The 18143-nt window shown below is 45.2% G+C and overlaps 1 protein-coding gene and 1 long non-coding RNA gene across 9 annotated transcripts in view; both read left to right on the top strand.

Moving 5' to 3' along the window:
* The window catches only part of abi1a (abl-interactor 1a), a 39774-nt gene that overhangs the window by 17833 nt on the left and 3798 nt on the right, over window positions 1-18143 (top strand). The window contains exons 3-10 of one of the 8 annotated variants that reach the window (XM_030348400.1): window positions 3862-4038; window positions 8043-8057; window positions 8810-8916; window positions 9590-9730; window positions 12041-12132; window positions 13075-13206; window positions 15401-15754; window positions 17292-17378. In XM_030348400.1, coding sequence (XP_030204260.1) covers window positions 3862-4038; window positions 8043-8057; window positions 8810-8916; window positions 9590-9730; window positions 12041-12132; window positions 13075-13206; window positions 15401-15754; window positions 17292-17378 — 1105 coding nt within the window. The remainder of the gene's footprint in view (window positions 1-3861; window positions 4039-8042; window positions 8058-8809; window positions 8917-9589; window positions 9731-12040; window positions 12133-13074; window positions 13207-15400; window positions 15755-17291; window positions 17379-18143) is intronic. The other 7 variants (XM_030348401.1, XM_030348403.1, XM_030348402.1 and 4 more) reach the window with 7 other exon arrangements.
* On the top strand, window positions 416-1805 carry LOC115536939 (uncharacterized). The gene is made up of 2 exons (XR_003974749.1): window positions 416-1046; window positions 1369-1805. It is a non-coding gene; the product is annotated as an uncharacterized LOC115536939 (long non-coding RNA).

Genomic DNA, 18143 nt, shown 5'->3' with positions numbered 1-18143 from the left:
AATACATTTTTCAAATTTAGACATTGTAACATTTGTTATCATCATTGTGTCATTTCTATGATGAAAATTGAGGGAGACTTAGCCTGGAAATCCAGACCCATGTCTAGAAAGCTGTAGGGTCTGGCAACGAGTAATGAAAATGGCCCAACTCGAGAGGCGGCACCAAGCATGCATTTGAAAATATCAGAAGAATACAAGGGCTTTCGTGTCCAGACCTGTGGAGCAAACCAATAGATAAGACTCTTGACGTATCCGGTCGGTAAAACAGCAACGCTTTTGGCCCGCCTATATTGATACATCGATGTAATTGATTAATTTTCTGGGCCAGGGGAGGCCCAGAATATACACAAGTATATTGCTCGTTCCTAGAGTGACTCGCTGAGCAAATTCAAATTGTGCTCTCGCAAGAACTCTGGATTTCCAGGGTAGTATCGGCTCAAGAAAATCGGTATCGGCATATCGGTTATCGGCTAAGGCTGATGAAAAAAAATCCATATCGGTCGAACCCTGGTGCTGAGTATCTCTATTCTCTAGGAATCCAAACGCCTTCTTATAAATGAACAGTGAATATTGAGACTCATTAAAGAGATGGACAGGGGTTGCACTATCTTCGTCAGGGCATCCAACAGAGAACCTTTCAGCTAGGAGTCGAACCCCAATGTATACTGGTCACTGGTGACGGGATAGGCCATCGTTACTGGCGGGGTCAAACTGCACGCAGTGTGAGGGTTTGCTAAATAAGGAACCTACTTCATGTCATGCTTTCGTAACAAATGAACAGGAAGGATGTAACCCCTCCCCCAAGCCCAAGGTCGCCTTCTCACTTCCCTTTTTTGGCCAGCTGGTATGGGTGGTGCCCTCTGATAAGGAGGAGCTGGGATGCCTTGACCCAACTTGAGCTTCAGTGCATCTGTGTCAGCTCTCTTGTTTTGGAAAGATGCCCTTTGTTGCCGTGATAAATAGACATCTCTATTTTTAAATGCGTTTCTGAAAATGCCCACTTCTACACTGCCACTATTGTGCAACCACCATGACCAGTATAAAAGGTCAGTGTCCATATAAGGCCGCTAAGCTGTTCAAAGCTTCTGAGACCATCTCTTAGAAGTGTAAGGCTAGCCTCTGAATAAGATACATTATCTTGGTTGCTGGTAGATGTGTGCTATATTTATTGATGGATTGAGACAGACTTTGATATTGAATGTATACGGATGGTTTAACTTTAACAATCCAAAAAGATTAGATTTCTACATGCATTTGTGTCACATAAATACATGATCTTGCACATTACGTCACAGTACAGTGTTTTGCTCAAGAGTGTAATGCCCCAATGTGTGGAGATGAGGTAATCAAAGATCCTATTTTTTTTAGGGAAAATCTGCACCAAATGGAGAAGGAAACAGCTGTCAACAGAAATTATTGCTGCCTCTTTTCAAACAATTGCGGCCTTAAGTGGGTCACACAGCATTCATGAAGCACTGCATGGCGTCACTTCAAAGATAGGACAACGATAAGAAGCGTTTATGCAAAACAACCAAATTGAATGTTTTGTTCTTCAGACTTTTGCTAAAGTGTGACTCCCATCAACTTCTACGCTTTGAGCACAGCTTTGGATCAGATACATTACATAGAATACATTTTGATATAGGTTGGCCTAGATATCGGTGTATTAATAATAAGCAGGTGCTGCGTTACATCTTGAATCAGTTTCAGAAAGAGTGCCATCTAATGGTAGCTTTTTAATCAATCATTTAAAATGAACTTTTTAATAAAAAACGTTAAGATACAAAGGACACTTTGTAATCCTATAGAAGGGTTTTGTCTTTTTTGTTCGGTTGAGTCCCATCTTATTCTGAAGAAAGGCACAGTAGGTTTCTGGCGGCCAAGCTGAAGGAGATCACAGGCTCAGCAGGGTCCTGAAGGAGAAAGCTCTTCAATGGTTTAAGCAGTCGATTGGCATAATTCTTTTTACATGTTTTGTTTGCAGTATAGTCTAGGAACACTTGCTTTGAAAAATAAAGTTTTGAAAAATACATCTAGTATATATATACCATAAGAAAGAATACACATTGCTATCACATTTGTATGATATTTTATACATTTGTGCATTCATCTTCCAAAAGGTATATAAATAATGCAAGATGGATCTCATGTACATATCTCTCCTCTTGCGTCATTTGTTTCTTAATTCTGCATGAAGTATTTACACAACTTAAGTGTGTGTACAATACATCTGGAACACACTGCACACGTGTATCAGGCTACCATTGGCTCTCAGAGAAGAACAGTTATATTCTGTACATGTACAGTACATAAGAGAGAAGTCTGCAAACAGCATAGTACATATAAGAGAAGACGGTAGTCTCTAAGAGATATGAGTGTAGTGAGTGTACAGTACAATGCTGAGAAAAAGGTTGACGGTATCTTATAGAAGAGAGCACACACTATAAGGGAGTACAGTACAAAAGAGATATGACATCACTGTTTGAAATTGTACATAGTAGAAGAGTATCTGAGCTGAAGAAGTACATAAGCCACCAGAGTACAGGGAAGAGTACAGTGGGGTTCACTAAAGGACCAGTATCTCTGGCGATCCAGATCTCCGCAGTATGAATAGAATCCTCTGTTGGCTTCTTCCCTGCTTGGAGGGGGCACTCGCTCCTTCTTCTTTATGAACTGGACTTGGCTGCTCTCTTAAGGAGACGTTGAAGGGTGGGGGGTAGATATTCCAGACCTCCTCTGATACCAGCTAGGGGAGGAGGTCTGCCCTGTCCTCTAGAGCACACACGCACACAAAGACCTGCACACACACTGCCACTGTGTGTGTGTGTGTGTGTGTGTGTGTGTGGCATTTGGCCGTTTCCCAAGAGTAGTTTCATTAAGCAAAATGCCCTTCTCGCTTTCGTTCTCTCTTAAGACATTTCTTTTTGGCCCTGGAGTCTGGGAGTGAATTCCCAGGGAGGAGAAGAAGTGTTGGCAACAAGTGAGGCTGCACAGGGCTTCTCTGACAGCTGGGAACCGGGCATGAACCCTGGAGCATACAAACTCTGTCATCCGTTATGTAAGGGAGGCAGGATAGTCTCGTTGTAAGGGGGTTCCACTCCGAGCCGAAATGCTCCTGGGTCCAAACGGTTAAAAGGTTGCTGTGGTTAAAATGACTAAATGCTTTGGTTGGCTTCTCTTCCTCTCTCTCGTTTTAATGTGGTGGATAACTAATGATTCTTAATCTGTTGAATGAGAGCATGACCTGGAGAATGAGTGGTGTGGATGCATTTGAAAAGCAGAAAGAGTGCAGAACATGTTCAGCCATTGAATGCCTTCTAGTAGGTCTGTGTTCCTCGCATACACTTTGTAGCCAAAGTGTGTATATTTCTAAAAATCCTAACAAATCCTAATGACTGGGGGCAGCGTAGCACGTAATTACCACCCCGGGATCCTCACAGCGCAGCCTCTGGTTCGCACCATGATCTTACCAGTAACATTAAGACCCTTGTAATCAAAAGCACCGCCATGTTATTCTGTTATGTCCTCCAGCTGTAGCATGACGTGCTAGCCAACATCCCGGCAGGGGGGCCCCGGTGCATTAGTGGCTTCTGGTGTGCGACGATTCTGGGTGCGATCTTCTCCAGTACCTGCAGCCTAACCTGTAAAGGCCACCTTTAGCAAGATGCCATAAAATAGTTGCTGTTATCCACATCCTCTTCACTGACTATCGTGGAGCCCTTTGTCCGTAGGACACAAAATCCCCTTGGCAGAAAAGAACACTTACCACTTGTGTGTTTTGATGCTTGAATGCGAGTTGATAATGTTTCCATGCGAGTGAGTTTTTTGTGAATCTCAACGTCTACGGTGTTCTCCTGACAGACGGTGGACATCCACAAGGAGAAGGTGGCCCGGCGAGAGATCGGCATCCTGACCACCAATAAGAACACGGCGCGCACCCACAAGATCATCGCGCCGGCCAACATCGAGCGGCCCGTGCGCTACATCCGCAAGCCCATCGACTACAACGTGCTGGACGACGTGGGCCACGGGGTCAAGGTAGGGAGACGAGAGAGGGGGCTACTCCACAGTCCTATGTTCTGTTGGCTTTCAAATGTGAAGTTTGGTGAGCTTATGCGAGCTGTTTTTAAATCAAGTTTATGTTAGCCGTTTTTTCTGTAACCGGTTTTCATATTGAAGTCATGTTCGACGTAGTTCTGTCAGTATTCTGTGAGCCTGGTTCGTATTAAAGTCCTGTGAGCATCCTTTACATGGAGGTTCTGTTAGCCGTTTTCATATTGAACTTTGGTTGGCCTTGTTTTGGCCCTTTCCCGCGGGATTCAAGGTGTTCTCAAACGCTATGTCATTCTGTATTTGCGCCCCCACCGACTGATACACGGGTTCTTTCTGGTGTTATTTCTTATTGTCTCCGTCTACCCACACATGCTCTATCTCCCTCCAGGGGTGATCCTCTCCCTCTCTCTCTCCCTCTCTCCACCTTGAAGTCTTTTTTGTTCTCTCTTTCTTCTGCTCTTTTTGTCTATCTATCTCTCTCTCTCTCGCTCTCTCTCTCTCTCTCTCTCTCTCTCTCTCTCTCGCTCTACCCACCCAGCTCTCTCTCTCTCACTCTACCCAGCTCTCTCTCTCTCTCGCTCTACCCATCTCTCCATCTCCCCTCTCATCCTCTCTTCAACCTGAGATCTTTGTCTCTCTACCCCTGGGGGGAGTGCGATCAGTGTGTGGCTCTGTCACGGCATTACACCATACCCTCTCTCTAAACGTCCCTATTCTGGGTGCTATGGGGAGAGTGTGAAGGGAGCAGAGGAGCCAGTGAGATGTTTTTAAAAGGAACTCATGCCCGACCCTTCCCTCATAATCACATTCTCTGGCCCATTCGAATCCGTTTGGGGCAAGTGGTAACTTTGTACTGGTCCAACTGAACAACCAGATGCCAATAGCAAATCCTGTAAAGCTTAATGTTTTATCTCGACATTTACCACTAGTGATAAAACGACCAAACTTTGTTTGACATTAAGTAATAAAACTACCAAACTTTCTAAAAATTTAAACTGATGTTAGGCTACACAAGCTAGTCGTAATTGAGGTCGCCATGGGAACACTGTTAACAGCATTGCATCCCATTGGCCGGAACACTTTCACAGCCACTCCCCATACCTTCTGACTTGCCCCAAGGGTTCCGTCTTCACTTATCAATCAGCCAATCAACGGCCACTGTCCGGCAGATTGGATTAGGGGACAGCCATTAAGGACTAATAGAACCATTGATGTAGCAGCATTGAGGGCATTCTCTATGCACTGCTGCGACTGAGCTCTGTAATGCTAACTGTTGGAAGGAAGGTATGACCCAAAGAGACCTCGAAGGCAGTTGTAGCATAGGCGACTTGTTAATACAAGTATGAATCATTCTTTTATAAATTAAAAAAAGGGAGAAAAATTATTATTTACATTTTTTACCGTGCGACTTTATCTCAAAGTTGAATATGTTAATGTTTAAATCGATATAAATCATTCCAATACTACAGATTACATAGAATACTGATCTTGCGATAACGATGTAAGCGCAACAGTAATAATAGTGCAGTTCCTCAGCATCCCTGGAATTACGTAACTATGGACTGTGATGACGTCATGCATAGCATGTCCCATAGTACATGTCCCTGTCCGATTACCGATGTATCGCATCCCTCTGACAGAATCTATTGTCGGGATGATGGGATTCCTGCGCACGTTTTGTTGGAATGTAATCCCCCTGGATTTAATCTGGCAACGCCTGCATAGATGTTCAATATAGCCTCGCTAGCGAATGAATGATGCATCAGTGGGCCGATGTACGCACGCACGCACACACGCATAGACACAGCAGTGGATCCATCACAATTAAGGGATGAAATCGATACTCGACATCAATAGTTCATATTAATTCATAGTACACCCTCGGTTCATGCTTGACTTTGTCATGATTAACCTGTGGTAAATGGCCATTCAAATCTTATGTATGGGCGTTGTTTAACTGTGAAACTCGCATCATCTGCGTGGCTGGGTTTTCATTGGTTTTCACTTCACACAACATATACTGCTCTCTCTGGGTTAGTGTGTTTGCACGTGTGCGTACAACTCTGTAAAAGTGCAATGCATTGAACATGCATGCATCATTCATCTGAAAAAAGTGTGTGTGTTTGTGTGAGTACGCGCAAAAAATGAAAGCGTGGAATGCAGAAACGCAGCCAAGCTACAATGCACATGCTTGCATTATTTGCTGTATTCACGCTGCTGATGTTGGTGTCCACGCTACAGATGGGAGACAAGGCCTCTGGTATTATAAGAGTCTTAAGGAGGGGCTTAATGAAGGCGATTTTTGCTCATTAATACCCCAGCCTCTGGTAAATGGGACGGCTCCTCCGTTGACTCCAACTGATGCCAGAATTAAACACATACAGATGGACTGGGCTCAGGCACGCCCTGTTGATTCACCAAGGCATACGGTCCCTGCATGCTTGCCGTACATGCATACTATGAGGCAATGGGTTGACATCATCTTTTACGTACTTATTATTTCTTAAAAGCCCAGTTGCAATGATATTCATCCATTTATTTGTTTTGGTATTAGGAATAATATCGAACTGTTGACACGATTTGCTTGAAAAATAAAATATCCCCACTAGCACTAGATATAGTCATGTGATGTTTGGAGAACGAAGCCTTACAGAGCTGATAACAAACTCATGTCTACATCTAAGAGCTGCTGTTGGTAAATGTGTTTCCTGCACCACACCAGCTGTGCCATAGGTTTCTGGTGAGAGGAGCCCGGGCAACAGACTGAGGACTCTGTGTCCCGGCCTAGATTGCAAATTGAATTGTGTCTAAATCTGATAAATCTGAGCTCATAGGCTCCTGAAAGGACAAGAGCCAGCCCCCACTCTCTGTGAAATCTGTTTTATAACCAAAGACTCTGACATCTACTCACAGATAATACATTGTTAGATAGATACAGTTGATATTTAAGAACGTTAAGCTTTATGTTGATCTTAATAAGGCTTGTTTGTCCGATTTGTTTGAAGCTAAACCAATAAATTGAATACAATGAAATCAATGGTTGCTCTTTGTTCATATAGCAGCAAGTAAACTAGCTGTTTTTACAATAACCAAATGCAATCAAAATAATCATCGATCTTGTTTAGATTTATGCACCATAGTTTACCTTAGTTTGACCACCTATAACATAATACTTAATTTTATAAACCAAGTTTATAAGAAAGTGTTACAAACTAGTATTATTACTAGTGTAGTGCTGTGGTCTCTAGTGTAGTCTGTGTGGTCATACTACAGGACTCTGTACTACAGTACTTACTCTTAACAGGGACTATATTATTGATGAGCTGTTAGTCTCTGAGTGGGTGTCCCTCATGTTAGAGGTCAAAGCTCTACTCTCGCTCTGAGATTCTGATAACGGTCACTTTTCAGTCCTATTCCTGGCAAAGTAGTACGACGCGATGAACAGAACCAGGCTTTCACACCTAGAAACAACAAAGACGGCAGCTTACGTTTTCTTTTTTTCTGCTTTATTTTTTTTTTAAATAAAGCCAAGATGCTAGGTGCTAGACAGTTCCAGAGACCAGGAAAATTAAGATTTCTTTTAATACCCTTCTCAAGGGATGGTTATCCCGCCCAGAGACCAGTGATGCATGCTGTCTATTTTTCAACAGTGTGTGGCTCCGGGCGTGGGTGGGTGTGGTCAGACTGTTGCCAAGGGAACTACCTTGCTGTATAACTTGTAAACACTGACCTGCCGGAGTCTTGCTCTGTGTTCACACAGTGTAAATGTGGTTCTCTCTCGCTCTCGCTCTCTCTCGCTCTCGCTCTGTCTTCGTCCGACTCTTGCAGTCTCTCTCTCCAGCTGTCCCTCTCTCTCTCTCTTGTTTTCCCTATCTCATGTTCAATCTGTGTCTGTCCTTATTTAACTTATCCTCTGATACTTCCATTTTGACATGCCCTTTTTATGTGTGTGTCTCTCTCCCTTGTTTTTGTTGCTCGCCCACGCTAAGTGGCTAAAAGCCAAGGTAAGCCGGCTAGGTCACATGACCTATTGTATCATAGTACCCCGCCCCTAACCCAACCCACAACCTTCCCACCTCCATACCCTCCTATAGCAATCCTTCCTGTAAGTGTGGATCTTGTAGTTTTTGTGTCACCTCCTCGTGATCCTTGTAGTCTAAAATCCAACCAAATAGATGTAATTTAAGTTTAACAATCCCTGTGAATCTGTCATCCTTTACATGTTTTGGATGTCCGTCTCTATATTGTTATATTTATGTTTGTCATGTTTGTCTTTTTTGGTTGCCTGTATATTTATATGTTTATCTTCTGTCCATGACGGTCTCTCAGATTAGCTATGGTTCTCTTAATGAGTTCAAAAAAACATTTGCATTTATAGAGACTTTTTGTTTTTAATGCATAATTTAAGTATTCTGAGTTTACTTGGAGTGTGTGTGTGCTTTCTTGGCCACCACAACAAGATGTGAAACACCATATTTACTTCTAGCAATCCCTTTTCCGATGTTAGCTTGGGGATTGTGTTAAAAAGTAAACACATAGTAAACAAAGTTCAATCCCAGATGATGTGCTAATTGCTTCAGGCAATTGCTAGCAGGCATGGACTTTTCACAGTTTCAGGATATGGCTTTATTAACACATAGCCCATCTGGGAAGACCAAAACATCTGTTGGATATCACACTTAATTCTTCCTGTTGTTTAGCACTTAACATTTGAGCATCAACTCACTGGTTCTGTGTTCCATTTATACCCCCTCAGCAACATGGAAACAATCAGCCAATCAGAGGTGGCGGAACTCTGTCGAGGACCAATCCCCCGACGCAGAAGCCCCCGAGCCCGCCCATGGCAGGGCGGGGCACCTTGGGGTAAGTTCCAACCACCGACACTGTCGGAATAGCAGAAAAACTATCGGTTGAAACAAAATCTCATTATTCGGATGCTCTTTGCCTATTGGTTGGAAATTGAGCCAATAGCATCACCTGATATGGGACTGGTTATGAATTACCAGTGCCAAAGCAAAAACCTGATCCTCCAATTTCCGCACCAAGTGAAATATCATGAGTCGAGCTAACGGCAAACTGTCAGTTAACCGCATTGCAGTCTAACTTTCCAGTAAATGATGAATCAGTTTAAAAGCTCCCGCAGATTCCTTTAGCCTGTGGAACCCCGACCAACGGCCTTGGGGTTTGATTCCCACCGCGGCCAGTCTGGAGTAATATGCAATGTATGCACTCGCTGTGTTTTAGGACGCTTTGGATTGAAGCATCCACAGAATGGAGACACTTATATTTCCTGTGATATCTAGATGCACCTTTCTTTCCCTTTTGGGGGCTTGGGTCATGTGGGTGCATAACATTTTGGCCTGTTATGCCCTTTGAGACTGTAATGGTGTTTAAGGGCTATAAGAATAACATTTAATTGAATCACTTTAAATTAAACCCAGTATTAAATGGGGGCGGTTTTAGTCTATTATATTTGAAGTAATTCACCCGTTTTAATCACACCTGAACAACCTTATGGTCGATGTTTTGCTGACAGGCGCAACGCGTCCTACAAGACCCTGGAGCCGGTGAAACCGCCAACGGTGCCCAACGACTATATGACCAGCCCCGCACGGCTCAGCCACCAGAACAGCCCCGGCCGCACGGCCTCCGTCAACCAGAGGCAACGCACGCACAGGTACCTGCCGTCACTCCCTCCTTCCACTAGGAACCGCAAACGCGTGAGAAACTACCCCCGCGAGGACAGTGTGCTCGCTGGTAATGACAGGGAAACCCTCTTGCCATCAGGGGCAGTATGCAAACAGGTACACAACCTATTGTGGATCCAGTTTGTCACACACAGGCTTTTTTTTTTTCTTCAAAAATGAGGTCCCCACATGTTCACACTCCCCCAAAAAGCACATGTTTTAATAGCTGCGTGGGACTCACTCACAGGCCTTCCAAAGCTCGTAGCTGATGTACAACTCTCAAGTGGAGGCGTGCAAACCTGCCCTTCCACTAACACTCTGGTATTCTCATCACACCAGGACCAGAGGAAGTAGCGCTTTCTGCCACCCTTTGTCCCCTGCATTAGCATTCAAGTACAATTAGAATTCAACCTGCTCCTCTGGTCTATTCTAACAAATACACACTCACTCAAAGCAGCGGGTTTACTAGCATCAATGTGTGCAGAGGCAGAGCTCTGACATTATCCATCCCAGGATGTACACTTTGAGTCTCCTCATTTGGTTCAACTTAAAAACCTGAACCAAATGTGGCCAAGGAGGGTTCTGAGCCAAGCCGCAATCACTCAGCAGATGGTAATGATGCTAAAAGCTTATGATATGAAGTACCGTTTGCAAATCTAAAACCAGTCGACGCCAGCACTCAAGTCCCTCAGGAGGCTAGTTTTCTTTCTGTTTTGTGTGGGGAAAGAAAATGGCAAATGACGCACTCTTTAATTCAGAGTTATGAGGAAGCGGACTTCTTCTCATTAGCTAAAAAGGCTTATAATGCTGACTCCCAATGGCTATAAATATTACATCACTTTTCATTTTCCCTGTTTTTTCTCTCCCTCTCCCATCTACTATGCATATAAAATAATTCTTATGGTGATTCTGGCAAGCTGTCATCTTGGATTGGAACCAGAGACTAAATGTTAATTTCAGTTAGTGGCTTTTATTTGGCCAAATACATCGATAAAATAATCGCTCAAAATGCTGTGTTTTGATTACGTGAAGGTATACAAAAATCAAAGCTATCACCCCCAAAATCTTTATTTTGGTAAGTTATTAAAGAGTCAACCGATCAGAGTCGAACCTCAAGGCCCAATCTTCAGCCCTTGATGTAAGCAAGGCAACTAACCCCCTCTGTACGAGCTGGGCGTTTCCCCTCGGCCCGACACAAAGCGGTGTGATTGGCCGCAGTGGGTCAGAGGATCGTAGACCATGTAGCGAGGGATGGAGAGTGTGAGAGAGGAATGCAAATAAGCAGATGACTGCAGGAAAAGTGGTTGAATCCCTCCACCTCCCTCTCTCTCCTTCAATGTGGGGATGGGTGTCCCCACATGGACCCAGAGTAACCCCTACCTCCTGTTCTCGTCAGCCCCACCCTATAGGCCCCAGGCTACGAGTGACATGGATCACAGGTTGAGAGAGGAGATATGCCCCGGGGGGGGGGGCATCTCTCTCTCTCTCTCTCTCTGTCTCTCTGTCTCTCTGTCTCTCTGTCTCTGTGTGTGTGTGTGTTCACTCAAACAGAAAGAATCAAGAGAGACAGGGTTAATGGGGTGTGGGGGGAGGAGGCGTGCGATGACTTCACGGGAAGGATTCCTTTACAGAGATGAGGAGAGTGGGGGGGGGAGGATGGAGGGAGAAAGGGGGGAAGGGATCAGTTTATATCAGGGATGCAGAAGACGTGCCTGGTGGTGGGGGGGGGGGGGGCACAGAGGAAGGCCGAGGGGGGGGGGGGGGCACAGAGGAAGGCCGAGGGATCCAGAAGGGGTAGAGAGAGAGCTCAATTTTGGTGAGGCTGTAGTACTTTCTGCCCTCGGCGATGATGTGTCGGATTGGGTTTTCACTCGACTTATCTCACTTCTAGAAGATTTCAATTCCGTTACTTCTGTGCCACTCCTCCTTAAAGTGGCCTGAGATCAGCCCTATAGAATACAGGAGATGGTGGTGATGCAGTGCCAACTGTAGCATTAGCATTAGTGCTGTAGCATTAGCACCGCTAACAGTCTCTGCAATGAACCCCATTGATCATCTATCTGTCTGTCTCTCTCTCCCTCTCTCTAGCGCTCTCTCTTACTCTTACTTTCGGTCGCTTTCTGTCTGTCTCTCTCTCTCTCTCGCCCTCTCTCTTACTCATCATATTGTCTAATCAGTTTCATGGGTAACCAATGTTTACATTGCCACATCAAGTGAATAATACAATAGAAAGCAAATAACCAAACTGTCTTTCCCTCTCTCTCTTTTCCCTGTTCTCCCCTACCTCTCTCGCCCTGCAGCGGGAGCAGTGGGGGCAGCAGCAGCAGAGAGAACAGCGGCAGCAGCCTGCCCATCGCCGTGCCAACGCCCTCCATCCCCAACTCTGGACCAGGTGAGAACTAAGACGATGACTGGTTTGGAATATTTTTAACAAACAATTTAGCCTTCCCTTTACCCTTGCAAATTGACTCATGTATTTATAATAAGTGTAATAATGATAATAATAATGTGTTACACTTGAATCAGTGGTTAAACACATGTGTGATATGATAGCCATTGTTTTACAAGGTGTTGGTGCATTGGTACATAAAGCCTGTGTGGTGGACAGGGATTATGAACCACCCTTGTGATCCTGAACGCAACTCATTCACCATAATGTAAATAGGTCGGGGAGAGGGAGGGAGGGAGCGGGATGGATAGAGAGAGAGGGAGAGCGGGGTGGAGAGAGGGAAAGAGAGACCACTGAAATGTAATTATTTGGTGTTGTCTTTATTGTATAATATTTTATTTTATAAGTAGACTATAACCGATCCATCACAAGTCCCTTCAGATGTTTTTCACCTCATCTCACCGACTAAGTACTACTAGGCCGTTCACCATGGCAACAGCATTTGAACACCAACCAGAGAGGAGGCTGACACACACACACTTGAATATAGTAGTGGAATGTTACATAAGAGTGTTGAAGAAGACCCCCAACACACACTCTACTCCCTCCTACCCTTCTAATGGAAGTAGGTCTGGGAGGAGAGTAGGAAGGAAGTCCCATTGTAGCCCCCTTGTGGCTGGTAGTTGAATCACATCATAACATTTCTGCTCTAACTGTATAGTATCATTTGTGCTCTAACTGCATAGTGTGATTACAGCTCTAGCTGTGTATTATGATTATGGCTCTAGCTGTGTGGTATGGCTGCAGCTCTAGCTGTTTGTACAGCTCTAGCTGCGTAGTGTGATTACAGATCTAGCTGTATAATATGATTTCAGTTGGGAGCTGCATTTTCTAGCATGTGGCATCACACGGTCTAATATCTCCACTCTGACTGGCTGGCTTCAGTCCAGTTCTTGTTCCCTCCCCTTGGAGCCCCTCCCCCACCCCCACCCCCACCTACTCCTCCTCCTCCTCCACCCCTCCTGCCGGCCCCCCCCATGTCGGGGCTAGCCAACCCACCTCCTCCTCCACCCCTAGGTGAGACCCCCTTCAGCCTCCGCCCGCCACAGAACCTCCGTCACCCCCCTCACGCCTCTGTCGGGCGGGGTTGATATCACTTTGGTGGTGAAGCTGGTGGTGGTGTTGTTGTGTTTTGAATCATTGCTCACTGAACTCGTGGGTGGTTAGGCTGGAACATGAATTAATTAATGTTTATCGATTTCTCCAAAGTGTTTTCAGTTTTTCCTACAAATTAGAGGATTTGAATCACAATCTGATTCACTGAGCTAACATTCAAATCTGGTGAAGATAAACGGATCTGAATAATTTAATCTACTTGACGTGATGTTCATGAATATGCTGATGATGATGATGATAATGGTGGTGGTATTTTTCTTCCTCTGGTCAGATCTTCTTTGAGATCTGCCTTTAATCTCCAAGGACTGGAATTATAATATTTTCCAAAAGAAAAACAAACCTTGAATTGAAATGAGCATATGAACCTCATGCCATGCTTCCTTTTTTTGGTATATTGTGTACATTGCTATACCCCCTGGGTTTATTTTGTATGCTCAATTGTTTATTTTATATTTGACTAAACTTAATGAGTTTATTTAGCCTAATTAAAGCGTTGATCCAATACTGCGGCATTGGCTGTAAATACGCAGAAGTAAAAAGCATGCAGTTGTTCTGATTACATCTGGAATCTGAACGTTCCCAAAGGAGCTTCAAGAGTCTCAGTTCCCCGTTCCAGATGTGGGATTAAGACTTCTGGTTGGACAGGGTGTCATGGTTCATCTGCATGGGTCTTTTTCACAGAGCAGCCATCTTGGATTCTTAACCCTACCAGGGTTGAATGTGGGGTTCCTCCTTCAGTTCCATCCTCATGCTAGGGTTCAGAACCAAGAAGGTGGAATAAGATCTGTGGAGGAAGTTTGTGAGGGCAGAATAGCGTAGTGGTCTGGGTGCCAAAAGGGAATGGGTTTCAATCCCCAATTTCTGTAGCCTAACTTAATGCATCCTTGGGTAAGGTGTCCCCTAACCCCTACCTGCTCCCTAGTTACCCGTAACGAAATTCTTTGTGAATGTGCTTTGCATTAAAGCAGCTGCTGAATGAGAAATGGTGTGAATCAGTGTCGGCCACTGCACTGTTGATATCTCAGAGACAAACCTGTATCTTGCTAGCTGTTTTCATTATAAAGCTAGAATCACAATTAGGGATTCTGTACTAGTTATTAATATATTGCATGTCAGTGGTTAGAGGATCTCTGAATTGCTGTTTCATCTGTTTACGACCCTGTGTTTATGAGGAGGTTCTTGAGAATGCTAAACTTATCTCTTGGAACGTGTGAGGAGCGGAGGTTCGTCCCCGGAGACCCTCAGTGGTCATTAGTGCTGCTTGGGCGGGTGGGTTGTTTGTGAAGGCCTGGCTCCTCTAAGGGAAGCCCGGAATCTCCTGGGAGACCTCCGTCCTTCAGGAATGTAAACAGGAAGTTCAGCTCTCTCTTTCATATTGTCCCTTCCTGTTTGTCAGTATCCCTCTTTCTCTCTAGCTGTGTCTCTCCGCGTTTTTGTTTTCATCGATGGTAGTGCACACACAAGTCTTGTGGTGCTGCTTGATTTTCCTCCAAATTTGTAGGCTACATTGAGTGCAGCTGCACTCCATGTTTGTTTTCCTAATTGTCTCTGAACTACATAATGAATGCAAGTCCTGAATACCATCGTACTCCATGTTTGTAGTCCAGAGTCAGAATCATCACCAGGGCTGTCCATCAGCTAGTAGCCAGCAGTACTACCGTTCTCTACTCTTCTTCTCCTCTTTCTTTCTGATCCTTCGTTGTATTCTCTTGTCATTTGCTTATTGCTCCATTCCTATGTTACTCTAACCAGGTTGCTTCTCTCTCTCATGTTGCTGAATCAGATCAATGTTCCAGTCATCAATAACAAAGAATTATTGCTTTATATTTATATGTGCCTGTCGCTCATTCTCCTCTCTCTCTCTCTCTCTCTCTCTCTCTCTCTCTCTCTCTCTCTCTCTCTCCCTCTTTTTCCCTCCTTTGCCGTCTAAACCCTGCTCCTTCTTCACCTCTTCCTGTTGCCCCCTTCCTCCTCCTCCTCCTCCTCCTGTCTCCCCCTTCCTCCACCTTCTGGCCTCCCCTCCGTCCTGTCTCCCCGTTCCTCCTGCTCCTCCTCTTCCTCCTCCTCTTCTTCCTTTCTTTGCGGGCCCCTGCAGCCGTGATTCCTGGGCCAGGCCTGGGCCCCGTCCCAATGTCTCAGTTCGGGACCATCTCGCGGCAGATCTCGCGCCACAACTCCTCCACCTCCTCTTCCGTCTCCATGGTTTCGGCCACGGGAACCTACCGCCGCGCGCCCTCCACCACCTCCCAGTTCTCCCTGCAGCAGCAGCAGCAGCAGCTCCAGCAACAGCAGCTCCAGCAGCAACAGCTACAACAGCAGCAGCAATTTCAGCAGCAGCAGCAGATACAGATTCAACAGCAGCAGCTACAGCTGCAGCAGATGGCGCAGATGCAGCAACAGCAAATGCCTCACATTAACGGAGGCACCCCTGGTTATGGGCTGAACTCAAGTAAGACCCCCCCACTCGCCATCTTGCCGTGGCCATCTTTAGTTTGTTAGCTGTGTTGTGTTGGTTAACTGGTTACTCTCGAGTTTTGCAAGCTAGTTGTGTTGGCTAACCGGTTGTCCTGACAAACCCGTATCTAAGTGTAATGCTAAAAAGTAACAATGCTTCAAAGCTAACTGCCGGGACAACCCCTGGTGAACACGGGTTTCTGCAATCAACAGTTCTGTGTTATTTGCCACCCAATCATCCAACACAGTTAACTCCTCAAAGCCATAAGACCTTGACTTCAAAGGTCATCTGTGCTGTGTCAGGCCTAAGTCAGCTGGCCCCGGAGGTATGGGGCTTGGGTTTCAGGGAGGAAGTATCGACTCCCCTGCTCCCTCTCAAAGAGCAGCTCATGGTTTCTCCTTTATCTAGTCCAGGGATGTCTTCAGTATTGACAAACCGACACCCATGCCTTTGGATTCTCCTGTAGATAGCACCCAGACGATCAGCGGTCGATACGCTCTGGCATTTGAAAAACCAGCTCGCTGACTTCACCGTGGAACAGTACTGACTCGTGGAACACTCGTAATTATGTTCAAGAAAGGAGTGTTATCCACTGCAAAACGGTTTAACTCGTCCTTTTAAGTCTGGACTTTGTACACTGAGCACTTGCCAGGCACGATGGCTATTTGAACAGCGGTTTTATCACAAGGTCAGTCTCAAAGGGCTTCAACGGCACCATTTATACAACAGCCCCGAGCCATAAGAACTCTAAAGGAAGAGTAAAAACTAATTATCAAGGAAGAAACCTTGAGAAGACTCCTGCCAGTGTTGGGCAGGAGTGCAATAGGAACTGCTTCTCTAAAAGGTAAAGCTTCACCTGGTCTCAAACTAGGACAATTTGAGGAAGTTTAACTTTACTGTAGGTCTAATACACTGTGCCATGTCCAGTTTTTCACACTGGAATTTAAAAGTTGGATTGATGGTCTCTTGACCGATCAAACGCTTTGTTAGTTTGTAAAGAACACAGTTTTGCAAGACTGTAAGGGTAGTTCAAAAGTCCACTTAAAGCTAATGTTGAGAGTTGTGAAGAAAAGTCGAAATGGAGAGCTGTAGAAACGTTGTTGAAACAGCTCCCTCTGGTGGCCAGGGCCAGCCATCCATTTACCTTAAGATTGACCTGAGGCTGAGAAGTGCATTGCCGCTATCGGTCTGATCTCTGCCCAGGGCTGTGGCCTTTGGTGCGTCACATGCAACCCCCCATATCTGTTCACTCACGTGCACAATGTCACACTGTCCGGGCTGTGCCACAAATCCACAAACTCACACAGATGAGACCACAAACACAGATGTTATTATCTGCTTGTGAATGGTATGCACACCTCTTTATAACTGTGCTCATCTTTAATTTCTCTGTAATTGATCCACTTTCTCTTTTTTGTTCTTCCCTTCTTCTTAATTATGTCTCTCTTCAATACATCGTGGTCTCGGTCTCTCTCTCTTCAATACATCGTACCCTCTCTCTCTCTCTCTCTGTCTGTGTGCGATACCTCAGTGTCTATCGCCCCTCCTCCGCCTCCCATGCCACAGCTGACACCTCAGATTCCACTCACTGGCTTTGTGGCCAGGATGCAGGAGAGCAGTAAGTCACGCCCCCTTCACCTGTACCTCACCTGTCCTCACCTGTACCGCTCTTCCCCCTGCATGCAAAGTGGTCCTCCCTCCTTCCTCTCCGCCGCTGTGTAGATAGCTGGTCCCGATCTGAAGAAGTCGAAGTCGAACGTAGCTTCACTGTTTTTTTCCGGTGACATGTATTGTTTGTGACCCCTCAAGCGGTTTTAATGTGTGATGAAATTGCTAGACGGGGGCATGTCCTTCTGTTGTATTTCAACTGACTGGAAAGGCATCTTAGAGTTTTTTGTATTGAGTCAAGGTTTTCCCAGATTGGCCACATGAGGCTGGACAGATTGGGCAAGCTGCCGCCCTCTGCTGGTCAGGATTATAATATCACTCGGGCATCACCTTCTATTGGTTGGAAAAGTTGTATTGCTGTAGTGCAGTGTTTCCCACAGCACTGTATGGTTAAGGCAGCCGCCTTAACCATACAAACACCAAAATTGTGGAGTTTGTAAGTCATTAGCCTTGGCATCACAACATGCTACGGATGCTTTGATGCTAAAGCATATCAGTAACTTTAAGCGATGTGAGAAAAAAAAAAAATCTATATATTTGTGTGGGTGTATGTTTATGTGTGTATATTCTGAGCTGCATGAGTAACCTGGGCCTTTTGCATGTCCCTTTACCAATGATTGTATACTTCTGATTTATGCATGATCACAACAACTTGCATGACTGCATGCCCGAGCAGCTCCTGGTGAAAGGGGTTAACCTAATCAGTCCCATGCCC

Source organism: Gadus morhua, chromosome 23, assembly GCF_902167405.1.
Source record: "Gadus morhua chromosome 23, gadMor3.0, whole genome shotgun sequence".
Classification (NCBI taxonomy): Eukaryota; Metazoa; Chordata; class Actinopteri; order Gadiformes; family Gadidae; genus Gadus; species Gadus morhua.
Note: the sequence above shows the minus strand (reverse complement) of the source record. Positions and strands in the feature narration are given on the sequence as shown.